Source organism: Oryctolagus cuniculus, chromosome 7 (genome assembly GCF_051225735.1).
Source record: "Oryctolagus cuniculus isolate XC-2025 breed Fujian yellow rabbit chromosome 7, ASM5122573v1, whole genome shotgun sequence".
Lineage (NCBI taxonomy): Eukaryota > Metazoa > Chordata > Mammalia > Lagomorpha > Leporidae > Oryctolagus > Oryctolagus cuniculus.
The window spans coordinates 163,600,424-163,622,710 of record NC_142873.1 but is presented as its reverse complement, the minus strand read 5'-3'; the positions used below and the strand labels follow the sequence as shown (position 1 = coordinate 163,622,710).

General features: G+C 68.9%; 1 protein-coding gene across 8 annotated transcripts in view; it reads left to right on the top strand.

Annotated features, from left to right (window-relative positions):
- The window catches only part of TP73 (tumor protein p73), a 64,958-nt gene extending 42,948 nt beyond the window's left edge, over positions 1–22,010 (top strand). For 7 of the 8 annotated variants that reach the window (XM_070077071.2, XM_070077069.2, XM_070077070.2 and 4 more), the window contains 11 exons: positions 2,156–2,398; positions 12,592–12,778; positions 13,261–13,376; positions 15,899–16,008; positions 16,361–16,503; positions 16,856–16,944; positions 18,106–18,230; positions 18,617–18,765; positions 19,225–19,363; positions 19,615–19,708; positions 20,979–22,010. In XM_070077071.2, the coding sequence (XP_069933172.2) occupies positions 2,156–2,398; positions 12,592–12,778; positions 13,261–13,376; positions 15,899–16,008; positions 16,361–16,503; positions 16,856–16,944; positions 18,106–18,230; positions 18,617–18,765; positions 19,225–19,363; positions 19,615–19,708; positions 20,979–21,308 (1,725 nt within the window). In that variant the 3' untranslated portion in view covers positions 21,309–22,010. The remainder of the gene's footprint in view (positions 1–2,155; positions 2,399–12,591; positions 12,779–13,260; positions 13,377–15,898; positions 16,009–16,360; positions 16,504–16,855; positions 16,945–18,105; positions 18,231–18,616; positions 18,766–19,224; positions 19,364–19,614; positions 19,709–20,978) is intronic. The other variant, XM_089299341.1, reaches the window with a different exon arrangement.
- The last annotated feature ends 277 nt before the right edge of the window (positions 22,011–22,287 follow it).

The following is a 22,287-nucleotide window of genomic DNA, read 5'->3' as shown; positions in this document are numbered from 1 at the left end:
GCGCCTGCGTGTGGGGAGCCACGGGGGAGATGAGAGACTGTGGGCGGAGGCGAATCCTTGGTCCGTCCCCTGCTCCCACGCACCGCGCTCCCAGCTGTCTCCCAGGCTGTGCACCCCCGTGGCCAGCGGCTGCAGAACCAGACCCCAGGATGGCCCGGGTGCTCGGAGGACTTGCAGTCCAGCTGGGGGTGGGTGGGGCGGAGACTGCAGGAAGCACAGAGCCACGTCCCCGAGAGCTTAGGCCGTGCGTGGCCAGGCCTGGGTCCTCAGAGCCCTGACCTCTGAGCCAAGCTGCGCTGTTGACAGGATCCTGATAAGACCAGAGCGGGGCTTCCGGGCAGGGGTACGGGGCTGAGGTCAGAAGCACATCCCCAGGACCTGGGTAGCCTTGTGGGTCGTGGTGAGGGGTCAGGTCTGGGGGCCCTGGGCAGGGCCCGAGCCTGTGGCAGCCCTGGCACCCCACACCCCACGCTGTGCTGTGGACGTGGCGTGAAGGTGTTCCCCTCCTGGGCCGGGTGCTGGGGTCCCCCCGGCCCAGACTCCCCAAGGACAGGAGGCTTGTGCTGCCAAGTCTTTCTCCGCGGGGGGCAGCTATCACCATGACCCCTGACCCCTCGCAGCCCAGGAGCCAGGAAAGGTGAGGGCCCAGCCCTCCCGCGGCGGCGGCTTTTCCCGTCTGCCACGGTGAGATCCTCATGCTGTTCCCGGCACACAAGTGCGCAGCCGGCACCGGGCAACGCAAGAACATCTTCCTCACCCCCGGAGGAGCCTGGACCCCAGCTTGCCCTCCGCCGCGCGTCGGTGTCGTGGCCTTGGCTGACCGAGCGTGAGGTGTGCAGGGCCCGTCCGCGGTGCAGTGGGGGTCAGCGCCTGTCCCTTCTTACGGCTGGGCCGTCCTCACGTGGGGGCGCCGCCCCCTGCTCAAGGTCCTCCCCAGGCTCTCCTGCCTGCACCTGTCTCTGGACCCCTGAGGTGGACACGCAGCGGGGCCTGTGCCCTGCAGGCAGGCTGAGCTGGGGGGACTCGGGTCACCACGGCCCCTGGACGGAGGAGGACGAGCCGCCCAGGCCCCGGGGGCATGTGCTCTTCTCTGTTTTGGTCTGGAAGAGACGGGTGGGTGGAAGGGGAGGTGCCAGGGCGGAGGGACCCCACTTGCTGCCGACCGTCCTGGGGTGCCAGGCTCACTGCCCAGCTGCTCCTGTCGCCTGCGTCCCCGTGGGAGCTGCTGTAATAGCACCTGGGAAAGTGCCCTTCTGCTCTGGGCCTCAGTTTCCATCTCTGTAAAATGGGCAGAGCACTAGATGAGTGTCTGCACCCAAGCTTTCTGTGTCCTGCAAACAAACCCCAGTCACCGTCTCAGAGCAACCGGATTTGGAAGGAGGTCTCACAGGTGACCTCTGGGGGAGATCTGCTCTGTCCAAGGTCAGAGAAACCCACGAGCGGCCGGCCACAGGAGGCAGGGCCGGCCAGCTGCTGGGGCAAGCTGGCCTTTGGGGGCCCAGGGGACACAAGCACACCAGTCCTGTCCTTGGGCCTGTGACCCAGGGGAGGGGCTGGCTGCAAGACCCTACCTGGAACAGAGAGCAGAGGACTCTGCCCACAGGCTCCTGGGGGAGGGGCTGAGGGAGGTGAGGCTGAAATGGATGCTTCGGCTCGGTCACTGCCACGCAGCCCCCACCCTGTCCCGTCCCCCAGGACCTCCCAGGGACCCCAGGTGCAGAACCCGCGCCCTGGGGCCGCCCCTGCCCCGCCTCGCTGCCTGGCTCCCGGGGCCCAGGGGCTCCCTGCCTGGGAGATGAGGAAATCCAACCCCAGTGCTGGCCCTGGGGGCTGCAGTGGAGCCCGTGGGGGCACCAGGGGCTGGGCACTCCCCGCTGGACAGTGCCCCCCAGTGTGCGGACTCCGTCCCGCCCGGTCCGACTGGGTGGCTCTCCCGAAACCCTGGCACGCGGGAGGCAGGCGCAGAGGGGAGTGAGGTGAATATGTCAGTTTATCCGGACGCAAGTAGCGGCCTGTTGGGGTGGGGGGGCCCCAGGAAATATCTGGGACGGCTGGTGCCGGCTGGCCCTTTAAGGCTCCTGTAACAGGACACCTCCGGGCCGGGACAGCCTGACTGTGTGTCTGCTCCCCTCCCCTGCTCCCCTCCCCACACCAGGCCCAGTTCAGTCTGCTCGGCAGCACCATGGACCAGATGAGCAGCCGCGGGGCCGCCGCCAGCCCCTACACCCCGGAGCACGCCGCCAGCGTGCCCACCCACTCGCCCTACGCGCAGCCCAGCTCCACCTTCGACACCATGTCGCCCGCGCCCATCATCCCCTCCAACACCGACTACCCCGGCCCCCACCACTTCGAGGTCACCTTCCAGCAGTCCAGCACCGCCAAGTCAGCCACCTGGACGGTGAGTGCCGCCCCCCGGGCTCGCGGGAGGCGTGTCGTCGGGCGGAGCTGGGTGCCGGGGCTGGGCTGTCGGGTGGACAGAGGCGGCCAGCCTCCCTGCGGGGCCCGGAGATGACAGATGTGGCACCACGGGGTGGGGGCACACGGCAGCCCCAAGGCTCTCGGCCGGCTTCCTGCACCTGGACGGAGTCACACGAGGCTGGCTTGGGGGGCTGCATGGGGGCCGCCTCCTCCAGGCAGCAAGGCGCAGCCACTGGCTGGTGGGTTTGGCTCTGCCCACCTGGCATCCGCGGTGTCACCTCCGAGCAGGGCCACAGCACGGAGGACGCTGGCCTCGCAGTGCCGCTCCTGGGAGGAGTCTGGCCGGGTCGGGGTTTGCCCAGACCTCCTCCACGCGCGCCCACGGCCGGCCGAGAGTGCTCTGAGCTTGGTTCGCTCTAGAAACTGCTCGTTCCTGTTTCACAGCCCGGGACATCGAGGCAGGGGAGGGGCAGTGCCTGCTCCCAGCTCTGCAGACCCAGTAGCCAAGGATGCCGGAGTGAGCCCGCGGCTGCGCCCCAGCCTCTGAGCCACACAGCCTGTCCTGGGCAGGGAGACAAGGGGATGCCGGGGCGGGGGTGGGGGCCAGAGTGCGGCTGCAGGGCGCCCCGCAGGGGGCACAGGACAGCGCTGGGGGGAGGGGCAGCGCCAGGGGCCCTCAGAGTCCCTTTGCCCCTCCAGGATTGAGCACTGCCCGGCACGCTGCAGTGGCCGTGCCGACTCCCGGGCAGCGCGCAGGAGCCCCCGAGGCCCTTCCCCTTTAAGAGCTGGGGTTGGGGGGGCAGTGCAGAAGGCAGGGCGGAGCCCGGGTTAGTCCAGGTCGTGCTGTGCAGGTGGCCGCCAGGCCTGGGGTCTGGGGCCGGGTCCAGTCATTTCCGGTTCTTGCTCTGGCGTGGCTCCCCTCCCTCCCCGCCCCGTGACTGGCCCACAGTCAAGCGAAGGTGGAGCCCGGGTTCCAGGGGCTCGGGTGGGGCGATCCTGACGCCCGGTACGGGGCTCCCAGCCCGACCCTGACCAGGTGTGCAGACCTGCAGCTGTCAAGACCAAGTCCACACTCCTGGCCACAGGGCGGCGATAGGAGGAGGCCGAGCCTGTGCCGTCCGCGGTGCGGAGCTGAGCCGCGGCAGGACCCCGGGCCGTCTTCATTATCATGGGGGAGGCGGCAGAGCCGGGTCCTCCCGAGAGACGGCGGCGGCTGAGCTGCCCTGGGCTCTCTTGGTTCTCAGCTCTCTATGGGGGAGGGGCCAGGGCCACCCCCCTGCTCCACTTTGAGGTCTGGCTGGGTGACCTGGAGCTGGGCCAGGAAGCCCCTAGGGCGTCGTAACGGGAGGCTCACTGCCCCCTGCTCCGTGTCCAGACCGTGTGTCCCCCAAGTCCTCTCTCTCCACTCCAGGGCGGAGGCAGGGTCCCTCCCACAGGGGTCTTCCCCTCCGCTGTGAGGGGCTGTGCTGCCCAGGTGTTTGGAGGGCGCCCTCCGTGGGGACGGCAGGCAGTGGGCGAGGATGCTATGGGGCGGCTGCGGCGCCTGGGCACTCGGGGGCGCCTCGGGCAGTCCGAGCCGGTCCCCACCCGCTCCCCTCCCCCCGCCAGGTGAACCTCACGAGGGGCAGGGGAAGCTCTGACCTGTGGGCCGCCCGCAGTCTCCCTGCAGCCGGGGGCGGGATGCTGCTGCCTGCGCCGCGCCCCCTCCCCAGCCCTGTCCCTGCGGGGGCGGGGGGGAGGTGGCACCGACATCGTTAATGAGATTTTTGGCACCTCAGCTCTCTGGGCACAGACCCCTGGGGGCTGCTTTCCCGGCCCAGGGAGGGGCCGGCGGCTGCTGGGGTCCAGCCTCGCAGGCACTGCCCGGGCTTGCTGTCCTGGCTCACTGCACGGCCTCAGCACCGGGTCGCGCTCCGCCCACCACGCCACCGGCGGTAACCGCTGTGTGAGTCCACACTGACCGCTGGCTTCCTCCTCTCCCGGTCGGGGAGGAGCCCCTCACCACACCTGATTGGCCACGGCTAACGCCTTCACCACACCTGATTGGCCACGGCTGCTAACGCGGCCCTCGGCCTCTGCTTCGCTGAGGTCCACTGTGGGCCATCTGCCACGTGTGTGCGTGGGAGACGATACAGGCACGCCACATGCGTGCACACACACGGACATGCAGGTGCACCTGTGCACGGGATGCACATGGTAGACACCCCTCACACGTGCACACGTGGTCATGGGTGTGTACAGGATGCACACACCTATACACAAGGCGCCCCGTACATGCACACATGCGGACACACAGGTACACGTGTGTATCTGATGTACACATATACACACAGCACCCCATAATGCACACATAGGGACATACAGGCACACGTGTGCTCCTAATGTGCACACGGTACCCCACACATGTACACACACAAGGCCCATGTGTGTACCTGATGCACACACAAGGCACCCTCACGCATGCACACACACAGTACAGACAGACATGCCTGCACACATGCAGGTCTCCCTGGTCTCAGTCCCACAAAGACCGGGGGCGGGGAGAGGTGGGTGTGGACCCGAGAGTACAGCGGAGGCCAGCGACAGCCAGGCCAGCGGGGCAGGAGGAGCGCCAGGGGGCGGGTGGCGTCCAGCTGCCTGCTGGGGTCTGGGTCTCCCCGACTGTGACCTCGCTGCTGCTTCTCCGCCCTTGGTGCGCCCCTCTGTGGGGACGCACGAGCTGGCCTGCAGCCTGGGGAGCGGCTGGCCGGGGTGGGCCCTGTTCCTGGACCCGCTGGGGATCTGGGCAGCGACCACGGTTGTGAGCAAGGGCCTGGCAGGCACCAGGGACGCCGGCGCCTGGTGGACAGGTGGAGCTGGCCGAGGACAGTGAGAAGCCAGTGCTGGGGTCAGAGCCCTTGAGGGCGACTCTTGTCCTGGGAGCCCCCACTGATGGCAGCGTTGCGGAGGGCCGGTCCCAGGGTCCCTGAGCATTGGGGAGGGACAGGAGCGGTACCCTGTGCCTAGTCGGAAGGGCCCCGTGCGGGCAGCCCCGCTCCTCCCCTTCCTGCCCCCCACGCTGGCTTGCCAAGGAAGGCGGCAGTCGTCGGTGTGCGAGAGCTCCGGGGACAGGGCCCTGAGAAGGGCGCCTGGCCCGGCGTGGTGTCTGTGGACCCCTGGGGCAGTCTGAGTGCCTGGGGGACCGGGCGCCACGGTGTGGTGGCCGGGACGCAGCACCCGGGGGACCCCAGATCCACCTGTGTGTGTCGCTCCCGGGGCCAAGCTGGCCCCACGTGGGGCGGGCGGAGCACACGGCCCAGGGAGGGAGTGCTGGGGAGAAGGAGGCTGACTCAGTGCCGCGGGTTCGGGAGCCGAGTTTCCAGGCCCTGGTAGCAGTGGAGGTGTCCCAACACGATCGCGGTATCAGTTACGTGAGCCTCCAGTTTATGGAATGCGTAAGTGGAATTAATATCTTTTACTGGCACCAGAAGCAATTATGTGTGTTTGAAGCCGAGGGAAGAGGCCTGCCCGTGTTATTGTGGAGCTGAGGCGTGGATTATTAGGGGAAATTGCTCACGTCGTGCGCGGTCCTGGCCGCAGTCAGCGCTCGCGGCCCAAGACACCGTTGTGTGTTCTCTCCCTGCCTCCCGGGCAGCCGGAGGAGCCCTTGGCCCTGGACGGCAGGACTCCGCCTGGGAGGCCCGGCTCAAGCCCCTGGGGCCTGGCTGAGCTTGGATGCCGGCAGGCTGCTCCCAGGAACCAGAGGGGGCCCTCCAGCCCGCACGGCCTGGTTCTCCTGGGGACAGGACCCTGTGCCCGCTGCCGTGGGCATGGCCTGGGGCTTGCTTGCTACAGGGCAGCTCCGGGAGCTGGGGCCTGTGTGTCTATGAATGGTGGAGTCCATGGTCACTTCCGCAGACCCCTGCGCTGTGCGGTGGCCCGGCCAGGACACTGTCCCCACCCATTCTGTTTATGGGCAACGACACCAAGCCTGCAAGAGGGCAGGGCACCTCGCCTGACCCCTGGCTTTGCCCACACAGCTTGTATGCGGTGGGCGCTGCCTGTGCACCCTGGGCTCTGTCCTGAAGGTAGCTCTGTCCCCCACACACTGCTCTAGTTCTGGGGGCACAGGTCTCTGCGTCCCTCAGGGGCCCCAGGTGGACCAATGAAAAGGAGGGACCACCGTCCTCTTGGGGGTCAGCCCTGCCCGTCCCATCGTTGGTGGCAGGCTCCGCCCATGTTCTGTGGACAGATGCTTCTCCTGGACGCCACCCCAGCACATGTTCGCCTGCCAGGTGCCAGGCCCACGGCACCCCGATTCCACCAGCAGGGGCAGGCCGGCCCCGCGCTCTTCCCAGACCCTGAGCTGGAGCTGGGCGAGGGCCTGGGTGGCCGAGGCTGTGCGGGGCGCGGCCCTTGGAGGACGCACAGCTGGAGTTTGCTTCCTGGTCAGAAGTCGGTTGTGAAGGGAACCAGTGTCTCAGATCCCAAAGGTAGAGGCCAAACGCTGGGAGTGTGGGTGCCCCGGGCGCCGTGGTCCGGTCTGTGGCCCTGCTGGCCGAGTGCTGCCCCCGGGTGTGGTACCAGGAGCCACTTCTGCCTCCAGGTCTAAGAAGCTCGGGTGGAGGGAGCGGGGAGTCACGGGGATCAGAGCCCGGAGGGAAAGGGCGCCCCTCCCCCTACACCGCAGGTCCAGGGAGACCCGGGCCTGGAGGCGTGAGGGGGCCGCAGTGGCTGGGAGTGGGCGTGTGCTGCTGGGCCTTTCCCATGGCGTCAGGGGCGCCTGGGGAAGCCCCCTCCACTGTGTGCCTTGGTGTCCTTGTGTGCGGGGTGGGCCCAGCCCGCGCCTGCTGGGCCCCAGGGGAGAACAAAGCGAGTGATGTTGCGGCCACGCTCAGCCCTCAGGGCCTGGTACCTGCAGGTGCAGGGTTGGGGGGGGGCTCCGAGCTCCAGAGGCCAAATGCTCCCAGCCCCAGGGGGCATCCCTGAATATTTAAACTCAGGCTGCAGCCAGCCATCGCCTTAAGTGCAAGTGGCCACTCCACACTGGTCCCCAGCTCATCCCCTCTCCCTCTGTGGCGGAGCCCCGGGGCTGCCCCCAGGACGTGCTGGGCCACTGATGCCCACTGACACCTGGCCAGCCCCCGTGTGCAGTGGCACGGCAGAGGGCAGTGGCACCGCTGGCCCCAGGGAACCCTTCCGGTCACCACGGCCAGCGATGCCCGGCCAGCTCCAGGGACCTGGGTTAACCCCGCCTTCTTGCTGAAGCCACACGGGATGAGGTAGCGGGGGCTGCACCCCTGCCGCTAAGGGGGCCTTCCCTGTAGTGAGGAGGGGTGGGCCGGCGAGCAGCTTCCCGCTCTGCCCGTTTGGCTCAGCGCCCTGCTCACCGGGCCCTGTGAGGCCATAGGAGAGGCCAGCCAGGGGCTGCGCACCCTCAATGCTGGCCAGGCTGGCTGCCGGCAGGAGGTCCAGGGCTCCCAGCTGGCCAGCCTGACTCCCTAGGACCCAGGTGGAGCCCCTCCTCCTGCTCGGAGGCTCTGCCCTGGGCTGGGGGCTGAGCGAGTGGTCACAGCGCCCGCCGCCACCTGCTGGGGACGGGCTCCGGGAGGGGCCTGAGACACGGGCTTTTCACACAGCGTCTGGGCAGCAGAGTGGGGCCGGAGCCGTCCAGGCTGGCCGCCCCACCCTCCCCACCAGACGGCTGTGCTGGTCTCCGTCCCTGGTTCCAGGGGAGCCCCCTCCCCCGCAGGACCGGGGGATCAGCCCTGCCCCGGTCCCCGTGGTGCACCTGACCCTCGCGCTGGGCTGCAGGCCTCGCGGAGCTCACAGGTGCTTCAGGGGTCCTCCTGGACCGCGACCTCAGGACCCCTGGGTGGTGACCGTGACCGGGAGGTCTGGTGACACAGGAAAAAGCCCACCCAAAGCTCAGTCTCTGCTCTCAGCCCCGGCACAGGAGGGCCCGTGACCCAGGAGGAAGGGGCTCCCAGCCAGCTCTGTCCTGCCTGGCGTCGCCAGCTGGGCCCTCCTGCCCAGTAACAGCGTCGGATCCCACGGGCCGGGGGCTAGGATCCCGAGGCTGGCTCCCGCCCCCTCCACATGCCAATCACAAGCCCCTGGTGGGTGTCCCTGTGCTGGAGCCCGGGTCCCCACCTTCTCTCAGGTCCCGTTAACGTGCTGGAGTCCCCAGGGCACTGAGACGCTCCTCTTCCCGAGGAGGGTGCGGAGCGGACGCAGGCGGGGGCGGGGCCCTGCAGGCGCCCGGGAGCTCCCTGAGCTGGTCCTGTGGAACCACTGCCCCCTGGGGGTCCTGGCGCTGCGAGCCCTCCCCTCTCATCCGGCCTTGGTCTTTCTGGCCAGCAGCTCCTTAGCCCCCCAAAGGTGCCCTCCTCCGCGAGGAGTCCAGGGATTGGGGGTCCCTGCCGGGAATGGGGTCTCTGTCTCCGAGCGCCACGTGGGCAGAGGGCCCTGGCCCCGGCTGCCCGCCCTGGCTCCGCTGCAGCTCTCGGAGGCGAAGCTCTGGTCGCTAAGACGGGCTGGAGGCCGTGCCAGTGCCCAGGGGGAGCAGAGGCGCCGGACAGCGGCGCAACTGTTCACAGGAGGGGTCTCCCCGTCTGCCCGGGCCTCTGGCAGCAGAGGAAAGCCCCTCTCCCCAGACCCCTCCCCGTCCTCTCCTCCCGGCAGCCTCAGCCTCGCAGCCGGCGCCCTGTGGGGCCCTCACTCGGCATAGGGCACAGGCCCCTGGGTCTGCCTCGGACCCCTGCCTCCCTCCCCTGCCCTGGTATTAGCCCAGGGCAGGCCACGGGAGGCCTCAGCTCAGCTGCGGCCGAGAGTGGACTGGGAGCCGAGCAGCTTCCAGCCCTGTAGCCTGGGGGTGGTCCCTTGCTCCTGGGCCTCGGCTGAAGTGGGGGTGCACCAGTGTCTCCCACTGTCTCCCACTGTCTCCCACAGTGGCTCACCTGCTTGGGACCTGACTGGAGGTCCTGGTGAGCCGGCTGCTTCGTGCCTGAGGGTGCCCCCGCTCGCCCAGGCCCACTTCTACCCCAGGGCGATTTCTCGCTCCCAGCATCCGACTCCCGCCTGGCGCCAGCGGGGGGCTCATGGGGAGCACAGCGACCCTTGGCTGGGCCAGGCCCTGGCTTGGAGCCCCAGACTCGCAGGCTGTGGACGCCCCTGCAGCCTGCCACAGCGGGAGGGCCAGCACTGCCCCAGGCTGGGGGCTTTTCCGGGGCAGGGACCCTCCCTCCTGTCCTACCAGGACCCCCCGACACCTGCCGGAGCCCCTCCCCCATGCAGCTCGGCGCCAAAAGGTGTGCAAGGATGGCGGGAGATGGGGGCTCCGGGGCTGGTGTCACCCGGGGTGAAGGGGACCCAGCGGGGCCGGCATCCAGGGCCACCCAGTTCACACCAAGTGTGCTGTGCGTCAGCCCTGGGAGCTGGGGGGTGGTCCACGGCCTTCGGGGTGGTCCTCAAAGGGTCCGTAGCTGTGGCTGTGGCTCTGAACACACACGCACACGCATGCACACGCGTGCTTGGAAGGTGGGTAACTGTGGCTGTACAAAAAATCGTGTAAAAAATGAAGCCACACTGCAGGCCCGTCCCCAGCATCTGTTGTAACAGATTCACCGAGCTGGTTAACGGTATTTGCGGTTTGCAAGAAGCTACATGTCCCGGGAAAATGACAGACAACTTATTATCACCCCTCCACTGTCCTCCTGCCCAAACCTGCCCGCGCCAGGAGCCCAGCTGCTGGGGAGCGGGGAGCGGGCGCGAGGAAATCAACAGCCCCTGTGCCCACCCCCCCACCGCCCTCTCACCCGCCGCCCCCGCCCAGCCCTGCCCACCGGGGCTCCCAGCCAGGCCGGGTCCACCTTGGACCCCGTGGGGAGGAGAGCAGCAGCTGGGGGAGGGCCCGGCACACGGAGGTTTGGGCGAAGCGTTTGCGGCAGGCAGACGGAACACGCGCGTCCCAGGCAGGCAAGCCCAGGCGGCTGTGTGTCAACAGCCGAAGATAAATACGATTTTATCGGCTCCGAATCTGTTGAAACACATCCATCTAGCGGTCCGGGGAAGGAGGAGGCAGGCGGGAGCAGAGGGAGCGTCTCCCCGAGACCAGGGCGTCCTCTCCTGCCCGGTCCTCCCGGAGCCCAGAGGTCTGTTGGAGACGGAGCAGGAGAGGAGCTGGGGGGGGGGGGCTCCTGCCTCCCTGGGTTCACCTGTGTCAAAGTGACCTTTGACCTGATGTTGCCAGAGGCGCAGAAGCCACGGGTGGGCGACTCCGGCCAGGCTGGGCGTCCCTGGCACAACCAGTCGGTGTGGGTGTCCCGAGGGCCACATGAGCACTGGGCTGGGGATCAGGGCCAGGCGTGCGGTGCAGAGTGGACCGGGGCTGCCCCTCCGCTGCTTGCTGGGCTGGGACGTGCCCACCTCGGGCGGCTCTGTGTGCCAGCCCTGAGCCCTGAGTCTGGCTGCCAGCTATGTGGGTTCCAGGATAGCTCGTGGCCACCAGGCTCCCCTGGAGAAGGGCGTCCATCTTGCCCCCACACCCTCACAGCCCCCGGCCCTGGCCCCGTCCTCACTGGCCTTGGATTTCCCCAGACCACCTAGGCCCCTCCTCAAGCTGGGCCCACGGGCAGCTGCACCTGCCTCACGTGCTCTGGTCCAGGCACCCTCCAGAGTGCAGCCGGCAGACCAACTCCGGCCCTGGGCTACCTCAGTCTGCGACCTGTGAAATGGGTGCATGGCTGCACCACACAAGTAGGCAAGGGGACCGGGCCAGTAGAGGCAGGGGAGAGGGACAGGGAACCGCAAGGAAAGGCCGCAGGTCCAGGCTTCTCACTGCGTGCTCCTGACAGGGCCGGGGCTGGCAGCGCCCCCCCCCCCCCGGGCGCATCTGCTCCAGCAGTGGCTTGGTCCTCAGCCTGGTTCCTGAACGACCCAGACAGAGAGAAGGGGAGAGAGATCTTCCATCCTGGCTACTCCTCAAATCCCCATAACCGCCAGGGCTGGACCAGACTGAGACCGGGAGGCTGGCCAAGGGCACACAGGGCTCCTGCAGCCCATTGTGGGGGACCCCACACCTGCAGGGGTGGGAGGGGAGGGGTGCACTGTGCCTGCTGCCGCCCTGGTTCTGCCAGCAGCTCCCTGTGCTGGCCTCAGTTTCCCCGACCGCACCATGGGGCACTCGGGGCTGGGGTGACTGTGCCTCTGAGTTACTGGGGCTCATTCCGAGGAGTGGAGTGGAGACAGAAATGGTCCTGTGGGTCCCAGACTGGGGGACTTCCTGGTGTCCCTGTCCCCTAGGGAGGACCGTGTGACGAGGCTCCTGCGGCTCCCCCGTAGCCAGACCCAGCTCGGAAGAGTGGGCACCCGCGTGGTGGCCTCAGATGGCCCTCAAGGCCACTCATAGAGTCACGAGAGCTGGCCCGAGTCCTCACACTGGACCTCCGGGCAGGAGGCTGGAGGCTCCGACGGGCGGCCCCCTCGGCGCGGTGGCCCCCGGCCATCCAGGGTGGAGCTCGCACCCCGGGAGGGGGATGCTGGGGCTGTGGCCAGAGGGGCCCCCGCAGAGGCCCAGAGCCCCGAGGTCGGCTCCTCAGCCCGAGGTGGTGTCGGAGCCCCCGCGCTGCCCGGGCCGAGGACCCTGCAGTTCTCTGCGCGGCCTGACCGCGTCAGACCACGCTGCCCACACCGCACGCACCCGCCCAGCTCTGGGCTTTTAAAACCACGCTCGGCGCAGCAAACCCACCTCTTCCAAGGGCTGCCGTCGGGGGTGGGGGCCTGGGCTCACACGGGGAGCAGCAGGGCAGGGCCCAGGCAGAGCCAGCTGCAGCCCGCTCCCCAGCACCTCCTCCTGGCTCTCCTGTCCACACCATGCCCACTCCCCAGCACCTCCTCCTGGCTCTCCTGTCCACACCATGCCCACTCCCCAGCACCTCCTCCTGGCTCTCCTGTCCACACCATATGGGCCCACTCCCCAGCACCTCCTCCTGGCTCTCCTGTCCACACCATGACCCGGCCGCCACGGGGCCTCGCTGCCCCGCGTGGACGCCCGGCTGCTGCAGTGCCCGGGGGGCGCCCTCCCCGAGCCTGCTCCACCCAGTGGGCGGGGCAGGTGCCTGCGGACCCCTGCAGGGCCGCTCGGGCTGCTCCTGGGGCGGCTGGCGAGGGACGCCCGTCTCCCCCTCCCCTCAGTACTCCCCGCTGCTGAAGAAGCTGTACTGCCAGATCGCCAAGACGTGCCCCATCCAGGTCAAGGTGTCCAGCCCGCCGCCGCCCGGCACCACCGTCCGGGCCATGCCCGTCTACAAGAAGGCGGAGCACGTGACGGACGTCGTGAAGCGCTGCCCCAACCACGAGCTCGGCCGGGACTTCAACGAAGGTGGGGGCTGGGGGGAGGGGCGGCTGGGGGAGGGGAGGCGGGGGGGATAAGCGCTGGGGAGGGGAGGCTGGGGCGGCTGGGGGAGGGGAGGCTGGGGGGGAGGCTGGGGGAGGGGAGGCGGGGGGACGCACGCTGGGAGATGCAGGACCCCCACGATTGGGGTGCTGGTGCGGGCTCAGCTCATGGGGGCTCTCAGGAAGCAGGTGCCTCCAGGCCCCGTTCCCTCCTGGCTCCGACCTGCCTGCTGACCCAGCTCCAGGGCAGGGTCTGGGAGGAAGCGGCCTTCTGGGACCGTGGGAACCTGAGGGGCCCAGGTCTCCCCAGTGTGCCTTGTGATGCTTCTGGCTCCCCTGGGATCGGCAGGGCCACAGAGCCCAGAGGCGTGGAGCCTGCCGGCCCCCCTGGGGGCCGCTGGGCAGCCATGCACCTGGCGGGGGTGGGACGGGGCGGGCGCCTCCCTGAAGCAGTGCGGCTCCCGGCAGGACAGTCGGCCCCGGCCAGCCACCTCATCCGCGTGGAAGGCAACAACCTGTCGCAGTACGTGGATGACCCCGTGACCGGCAGGCAGAGCGTCGTGGTGCCCTACGAGCCCCCGCAGGTAGGCCTGGGGCCCGGCTGGGTCAGGGAGCCTGGAGGCAGCTGTGCGGAGTGGGGGCTGCGGCAGACTCCTGCGGCGCGCCCGCGGGCCCCCGAGGCTCCCTGCTGCAGGTGAGGGGCTCCTTCCTCACCCACCCGGGCCCTGTCCATCCATGCATCCACCCCTGGCATCTGGCAGCTGCTGGGGCAGAGCCCCCGGGGCCCCCTCTGGGCTCCGTGTCCCCAGCTGGGGCGGTGGGGTGGTGGGAGGGGCTGTCGGCCAGGCTGGGGGACAGGGGAAGGCCCTGCAGGGCTGGGGCCTGGACTCAGCTGGGGAGAGGGAGGCTGCAGAGGGCAGAACCTCAGCCAGGTGGGAGCCCCTCAGGGACTTGGAGGCGGGGTGCAGGGTGGAGGGGGGGTGCAGGGTGGAGGGGGGTGCAGGGTGGAGGTGGGGTGCAGGGTGGAGGGGGGTGCAGGGTGGAGGTGGGGATGCAGGGTGGAGGCGGGGTGCAGGGTGGAGGTGGGGATGCAGGGTGGAGGTGAGGTGTAGGGTGGAGGTGAGGTGCAGGGTGGAGGCGGGGCACAAGGTGCAGGTGGGGTGCAGGCTGGAATTGGGGTGCAGGGTGGAGGTGGGGTGCAGGGTGGAGGTGGGGTGCAGGGTGGAGGTGAGGTGCAGGGTGGATGTGGGGATGCAGGGTGGAGGCGAGGTGCAGGGTGGATGTGGGGGTGCAGGGTGGAGGTGGGGGTACAGGGTGGAGGCGAGGTGCAGACTGGAGGTGGGGGTGCAGGGTGGAGGTGGGGTGCAGGGTGGAGGCGGGGTGCAGGCTGGAGGTGGGGGTGCAGGCTGGAGGTGGGGTGCAGGGTGGAGGCGAGGTGCAGGGTGGATGTGGGGGTGCAGGGTGGAGGTTGGGTGCAGGCTGGAATTGGGGTACAGGCTGGAGGGGGGCTGCAGGCGTGCTCGGGTGGGGAGACTGGGCATTCTGATCTGAAACAGGAGGTTCTAGGGTTGCGGCCCCCATTCTGAGGCTGATGTGGGGCCCTAGGAGGGCGCACCTGGCCTGGGGAAGCAGGAAGCTTGAGAGGCCCTGCAGGGGTAGTGGTGGGGTGGGGCTGGGACAAGAGATTTGCTAGGGAGGGCGAGCCACTCTGACTTCTCCACGCTCTTAGACCCCAGGACGCCCTCCCCAGGACCCCTTCCCTATACCTGGGTCTGACACCAGGCCCCCCAAGGCTTCCGCACCCCCACCTACTTGGCCTGCCCGGAAAGCAGGAGAGCGGAGCTCGCGCGCCCCCTGGTGGCGGCTGTGGCCACAGTTCTGTGGAAGCCCACAGTTGCCGGATTGTGTATCCTGACCCAGAGACACCACGAGAACTCCCCATTCTGTGGCCCCCGGTTCACCTCCCAGCCCTGCCACAAGCTGACTGGGAAATCCGAGTGTGAGGGGCGGGGTCCATACCCTCCAACACTTGCACACTTCTGCCCAGACAAACCCAGAGTGTGCAGACACGTGTCTCCAAGGCTGTGCACACGCCCTCACATAGCTCCCGGGCATCAGTTCCAGCCCCTGTCACAGAGGTGATTGGGGCAACTGGACCGTGGGGCTCTGTGCTTTCCTGAGAGCTGAGCGGGGGTCTGAGCCCCCTTGGATCTCAGAGCCAGCACAGCACTCAGTGCCTGTGGAACTGCGTGGATAGATGCAGGCGTGCCCGGGTGCATGGAGGGAGGGAGGGAGGGAGGGAAGGAGGGGTGGGTGGATGCATGGGTGGACAGGTGGATGGGTAGAAGGAGGGAGGGAGGGAGGGAAGGAGGGGTGGGTGGATGGGTGGACAGGTGGATGGGTGGACAGGTGGATGGGTGGGTGGACAGGTGGATGGGTGGGTGTGTGGACAGGTGGATGGGTGGACAGGTGGATGGATGGATGGATGGGTGGGTGGGTGGAAGGAGGGAGGGAAGGAGGGGTGGGTGGATGCATGGATGGACAGGTGGAGGGTGGATGGATGGACAGGTGCATGGATGGATGGGTGGGTGGAGGGAAGGAGGGAGGGAAGGAGGGGTGGGTGGATGCATGGATGGACAGGTGGATGGGTGGATGGATGGATGGGTGGGTGGAGGGAAGAAGGGGTGGGTAGATGGATGGACAGGTGGGTGGATGGACAGGTGGGTGGGTGGATGGATGGGTGGGTAGGTGGAAGGAGGGAGGGAAGGAGGGGTGGGTGGATGCATGGGTGGACAGGTGGAGGGTGGATGGATGGACAGGTGCATGGATGGATGGGTGGGTGGAGGGAAGGAGGGATGGGTAGATGAATGGACAGGTGGGTAGATGGGTGGGTGGATGAGTGGATGCATGGATGGACAGGTGGGTGGATGGACAGGTGGGTGGGTAGATGGATGAGTAGCTGGCTGGCTGGATGGCAGAGAACCACAGAGCAGCCCCTCCCCCCCATGCCTACCTGGAGCTAGGGGCTGAAGGGGCTGGGGGCTCCCACGTCTGTGGGCAGAGCAAGCGAGCTAAGGCTCAGCCCCTCTGCCTCCCCTGTGCACAGGTGGGGACAGAGTTCACCACCATCCTGTACAACTTCATGTGTAACAGCAGCTGTGTCGGGGGCATGAACCGGAGGCCCATCCTCATCATCATCACCCTGGAGACCCGGGAGTGAGTGCCGGGCACACGGTGCTGGGGGAGGGGCGGGGCGTGGCCGGCGTGGCTGCGGTGCTGCAGACGGGGTGCCCAGCCTGTGACGGGTGCCAGGTCTGGAGCTGATCTGGGGGAAGAGGCTGCTCGGGGGTGCTGGTGGGAGACAGGGACCTCCCTGGGCTGCAGGGGCTGCTTGGGCGGGAGCTGGACTGTGGGAGGGAGTTTGGGGAGCCCCGGCTGGTGTCTTGGATCCGCCTCACAGCTCGCACTGAGCCCCTGAATCCAGCCCATCCACGCCAGCCCAGTGGGGTCCGAGGTGGGCAGGGCGGGCGAGCCCCCGGAGCTCAGGTTGCGCTGTGCCCCCCGACAGCGGGCAGGTGCTGGGCCGCCGGTCCTTCGAGGGCCGCATCTGCGCCTGCCCTGGCCGCGACCGCAAAGCCGACGAGGACCACTACCGCGAGCAGCAGGCGCTGAACGAGAGCACTGCCAAGAACGGAGCCGCCAGCAAGCGCGGTGAGCGGGGTGACGGCCACGTGCCGGCGGGAGAGCCCCAGTGGGGCCACCCTGCAGGTGGAGCTGGACGGGCCACGCCTGAGCCGGCCCTGCAAGCCCCTCTCCCAGGCCCAGAGGCCTCTGGCTGAGCTAGGCACGCACAGCCCCGATACCTCGCGGGTCCCTGAGCCTCGGGCCAAGGACATCTCAGGGCCCCGGCCCAGGCGTGGTCCCCCGGTCCAGCTCCGCCAGCACAGGCTGCATCGCTGGCCGTGTCTGGGCTGCACCCGGGGGAGGGTGCAGGTGGCTGAGGGGGGGCCGGTGTCCCTTGCGGGTCCCGCGGCTCAGCCAGCCCTCCCTGCCGGCTCTCCAGCATTCAAGCAGAGCCCCCCGGCCATCCCTGCCCTGGGCGCCAACGTGAAGAAGAGGCGGCACGGGGACGAAGACGTGTACTACATGCATGTGAGTGTGTGTGGCTGGCGGGGCCATGCATGTGAGTGTGTGTGGCGGGCGGGGCCATGCATGTGAGTGCGTGTGGCGGGTGGGTCTGTGGCCGGAGGGTGGCCCCTGCGTGCACCCAGAGCACAGACCCCAGGCCAGGAGAAGCAGGGACCAGCTCCCAGGGAGGCCGGGTGGAGGCCCCAGGCAGCCCTGACGTTGACCCGTCCGAGCTATGGTAGAGTGGGGTGGGGTGGGGCCGACAGCTCACAGGAAAAGCGAGGCGTGGATTTCAAAAAACTCACGTGCCCGAATAAACTTTTCATTCCATCTCTCCATGGACTTTCTAAAAGCGATTTATTTTATTTATAAGTCAGAATTACAGAGAGAGGGTGAGAGGTCTTCCATCTGCTGGTTCACTCTTCAAATGGCCACAACAGCCTGGGCTGGGCCAGGCCAAAGCCGGAAGCTGGGCCTCCCGCGTGGGTGCAGGGCCCCAGGCACTTGGGCCTCAGCAGCCAGGAATCCACGCGGCGCCCGTGTGGGCTGCTGGCACTGCAGGGGGAGGCTTAACCCCTACGCCACAGCGCCGGGCCCCGTGGAAGCTCCGGAGCGCCCTCCCAGTGGAGTCCCAGTGTGGGCCCCGCCTCCAGCACCAGGCACACACCCTCCAGGGTGGGGTCCAGTGGAGCCCCAGAGTCCTGCAGTCTAGGGCACATGCGTGACGGCACGCACACGTGCTCTCCTGCTCCTCCAAGAACAAGTCCCTCCCTCAGAAGCCCTGTGTCTCCTGGAGGAGGGGTGAGGGCAGAGCGGGAGCAGGGGCCGGGGCGGGGGCAGGGCCGGGGCGGGGGCAGGGGCTGGGGCAGGGGCAGGGGCCGGGGCGGGAACAGAGGCCGGGCGGGAGTAGAGGCCTGGGCAGGATCAGGGGCCGGGGCGGGGGCAGGGGCAGGGGCCGGGGCAGGAGCAGGGGCGGGTTGGGAGCAGGGGCGGGTTGGGAGCAGGGGCGGGGCAGGGGCAGGGGCCTGGGCGGGAGCAGGGGCTAGGTCGGGGGCAGGGGCCGGGGGCGGGGAGCAGATGGCACCACCGTTGGGGGCAGGGGTGCGCCCCAAGACAAGGTCTCTGCCCTGCCCTGCTCCCGGAGGGCGCGGGCACCCGGGAGAGCACCTGCCGTCCTGTGCGCAGGTGCGCGGCCGGGAGAACTTCGAGATCCTGATGAAGGTCAAGGAGAGCCTGGAGCTGATGGAGCTCGTGCCGCAGCCGCTGGTGGAGTCCTACCGGCAGCAGCAGCAGCAGCTCCTGCAGCGGCCGTGAGTGGGCGGGGCGGGGCGGGGCGGGGCGGGGCAGTCCCCTCTGGGAAGTGCTGGGGGGGGGAGGCCATCCTGAGGCCTTGGCCTGGCCACACCTCCCCCACCAGGGGCCTTGCAAATGTCTGCTGAGTGCAAAGGTGAGGAGGGGGTGGTGGGCACGCCCCCACCTCCCTGACGCCCTTGGCTCGAGAGCAGGGCAGGGGGCAGTCCCGCGGCTGTGCCGGGCTGTCGTCAGGGGCTGGGCCACTGAGGACCAAGCTGCTGGCTGACGCCTCTGGGGGGGGGAGTCTCCATCCACCAGCACAGGGGGCTCGGGCTTCCGTGGAAGTGCCAGGGTGGGGGCGGGGCCCCTGCTTCTTAACGCGTGGCCATCGCTCTCCAAGCAGGGGCCACTTGCAGCCTCCATCCTACGGGCCGGTCCTCTCGCCCATGAACAAGGCACACGGCGGCATCAGCAAGCTGCCCTCCGTCAACCAGCTGGTGGGCCAGCCTCCCGCCCACAGCTCAGCGGCCGGGCCCAACCTGGGGCCCATGGGTGAGTCCCCCAGGCAGGTGGGGCTGGTCCTGGATGTCTGTGCTCTGCCCAGGGCCCCGAGCAGGGCTCCTGCTCTCTGCCCGACTCCACGCACGGCCCACGCTGTCCACCCCATCTCAGGGCAGGGGGGCGATCGAGCCTCAGGCCCCGCAGCCCTGCACCTCCTCTCGGCAGCCGGAGGAGCCCGGGGTCCTTAACCTCTCAGCCAATTTTCCAACAAAGACAAAATGGCCACGGAAGAGCCATTCACTATGGCCTAAGGCCACACCAGGGGACCCGGGGAGGTGGCACCTGGGCCTCCTTGCCCTGAAAGGTCCTCCCGAGGGTCCCGGGCAGTCAGCTGGGGCTCCCGCCGTGCGGCCTTCAGGCCTGGCTCTGGCCAGTGTCACACCTGGGCGTCTCCCCTGGCACCTGGAGCCTGGCCCAGCTGCTGTGGACAGCCCCCCCCTTCCTGTCCAGGCCCAGGGACGCTCAACACCCACAGCCACGCCGTGCCTGCCCACAGCGAGATGAATGGCGGCCACAGCTCTCAGTCCACGGTCTCGGGGTCCCACTGCACCCCGCCACCGCCCTACCACGCCGACCCCAGCCTTGTCAGGTACGTGGGCTGCCTCTGGACCCGGCTCGTGCTGTCCCGCTGTGCACTAACCATGGGGGCTGTGCCCTGTCCCGTGTCTCACCTGCCCAGCCGACCTGACACAGCCGGGCTGAGCTGCAGCTTTGCCACCAGGGGGCAGTGGGTGGCCAGGACGCGGCCCCCAGCCCAGCCAGGCCGCCGCCCGCGAGGAGGACCCCACAGCCGGGTGCTGGGCAGGCGCTGTGGCTGTGGCTCTCACACTTTCTCTGCAGTTTTTTAACAGGACTGGGGTGTCCCAACTGCATCGAGTATTTCACCTCCCAAGGGTTACAGAACATTTACCACCTGCAGAACCTCACGATAGAGGTAACCCCCCGCACAGGGGCACCCCCCCGCACAGGTGCAGCCCCGATAGAGGTAACCCCCACACTGCACAGGTGCAGCCCCCCGCACAGGTACAGCCCCCACCTGCACAGGTGCAGCCCCGAGCCCCGCCCCACAGGGCCAGAACATTTACCACCTGCAGAACCTCACGATAGAGGTAACCCCCCCTGCACAGGGGCACCCCCCCTGCACAGGTGCAGCCCCGATAGAGGTAACCCCCACACCGCACAGGTGCAGCCCGAGCCCCGCCCCACAGGGCCAGCAGGTGCCCGGGCCTTTCTCTTCCTTCCTACCTGGGGGACTTGCAGAGGGGCGGCCGTCATCAGCACCTGGCTGTGCGTCCCAAGTCAGCTCTCAGGAGCCGTAGGCGCCAGGGTGCTGTGTGGGGCACACACGGCCCCAGGCCCGGGCACCAGCCCAGCCCCACCGTCTGCAGCCAGGCACGGAGTCAGGAATGTAGGAGCCGGCGGGAGTGAGTCTAGGGCAGGGCCCTGCACACCCAGAGAAACGGGCGCAGGACAGGCGATGGCTGCACAGGGCCAGCGGGTCCAACACGCGCAGGGCTGGAGGACCCGGGCTGCCTGTGGGTCACTGGGATCCCGGCGGCTGGTAGCCTAGGGTCGTTGGCCAAGGAAGCGGGGGAGCTCTGGGACATGGCAGTCAGCACAGGTCCCCTGGGGGCTCCAGTCTGTGCCTCGGGGCCCTCCGCAGCCCTGCTCACCAGCCAGCCAGCCGGGCCTGGGCCCAGCCCCCCCACACACCCAGGCTCGACCCTAGCTCAGGGGCACAGGCCAGAGATTGGGGTTTGCCAGAGGCAGCTGGGGCCAGCTGCAGCTCACTCAGAGTGTGGCCGCGTCTGTGTGTCCACTAACCTCCCTCCCCCTCCACCTCGTCCCTGGTGACCCGCGGGTGGCTCCGAGGTCACCCTCCCCTCACTAGTGTGATGTGTGTGCTTGGCACGGGGCGGGGGTGGGCAGTGGGGATCAAGGCCGAGCTGCGATGGGCGGGTGGGCAGTGGGGATCAGGGCTGAGCTGCGATGGGCGGCCCCACCCCGAGGCTGGCAGGCCGTGGCCCCACCAGCGGCTGCCGCTGGCCTTCAGACTCTGGGCAGGGCCCGGGCCCTCGCTGCCCAAGAGTGGCCTGTGTGGCTCCTCCCCTGCACCAAGGGTTGTGGGAGGGAGCGCCACGCCCAGGGCCGGCCCTGCAGCTCTGCCTGCCCCGCCGCCTGACGGTGGCCTGGTGCTCTTGCAGGACCTGGGGGCCCTGAAGATCCCCGACCAGTACCGCATGACCATCTGGAGGGGCCTGCAGGACCTGAGGCAGGGCCACGAGTGCGGGCAGCAGCTGCTGCGCTCCGGCGGCAACGCGGCCATCGCGGTGGGCGGCTCCGGGGAGCTGCAGCGCCAGCGCGTCATGGAGGCCGTGCACCTCCGCGTGCGCCACACCATCACCATCCCCAGCCGCGGCCCCGGCGCCCTGGCCGGCCCCGACGACTGGGCCGACTTCGGCTTCGACCTGCCCGACTGCAAGGCCCGCAGGCAGCCCATCAAGGAGGAGTTCGCCGACAGCGAGAGCCACTAAGGGCCCCGGGCTGGCGCCTGCCGAGAGCCCCGCGCGCTCTCCCTCCTGCCGGGGGCGGGACCTTCGGGCCGTGCCGGGAAAGGCCGGGTCCTTCCGCCAGGAGCCACCGCCCAGAGGACAAGGGGCCTTGGCCGGCCCCAGCAGACGCCGGCTCGCCAAAGCCGCGTGGACAGCCTCACACGGGACTCAGGAGCGTTCCTGGGGACGTGCGTGGGAGCGGCCGGCCTGGGCGGGGCCACCCCCTCTGCCTGTCTCCCTGCGGGACTGAGCAGGGTCCTTCCGCGAGAACGAGGCTGCTGACCGCCCGCCCAAAGCACTGCCTGGCCTCCTGGTCTGGGCGGCGGTGAGCAGCCGGGGCTGCGCGGGGCACTGGGACTGCTGGGTTCCCGTCTCGACCTGCTTGGGGCTGGGGATGCCCCGCGCTCTGTCTCCCCCGGGCGGGCACTGGGGACGCCTCTGCTGGGCCTGAGGACCCTGTGTTCCCAGCCCCCCAGTCTGCAGTGACCGTCCCTCTCCCTCCCGAGACGGAAGTCAAGTTTGGCTGGAGTTGGAGAAGTGTGGGGAGGAGGGTGCAGCCCCACCCCCGGCCGGGCAGTCCAGGCCCCGCCCCCGGAAGGTGCTGGCCGGGGTCACCGCCCCCGCGCCCTCTCAGCAGCAGGACGCCCGGACGTTGTGTCTTTGATAAACGAAACCTTTTCTACAGCGGGTCAGCCTTTTCTTTATTCCATTGTCAGCGTCCCTTCGCTGGACTCCAGCCCGGCTCTGTACCTGCTGAGTGACAGGCCGGGCAGGGCTGCCACCTGTCCCCGGGATGGCCGGACGACGAGAAAGCCAGGCAGGGCCGTGGATGGGCGGGGCCGCCCTGTGCTCCGTGCTCTGCACCCCACAGCCTCGTGTGTGGGAGGGGGGCGGCGGTGGAGGCAGCAGCCCGTGGGGGCCCGGAGGCTGGGGTCTGCACCAGGCGCGCCCTCCTGGTCCG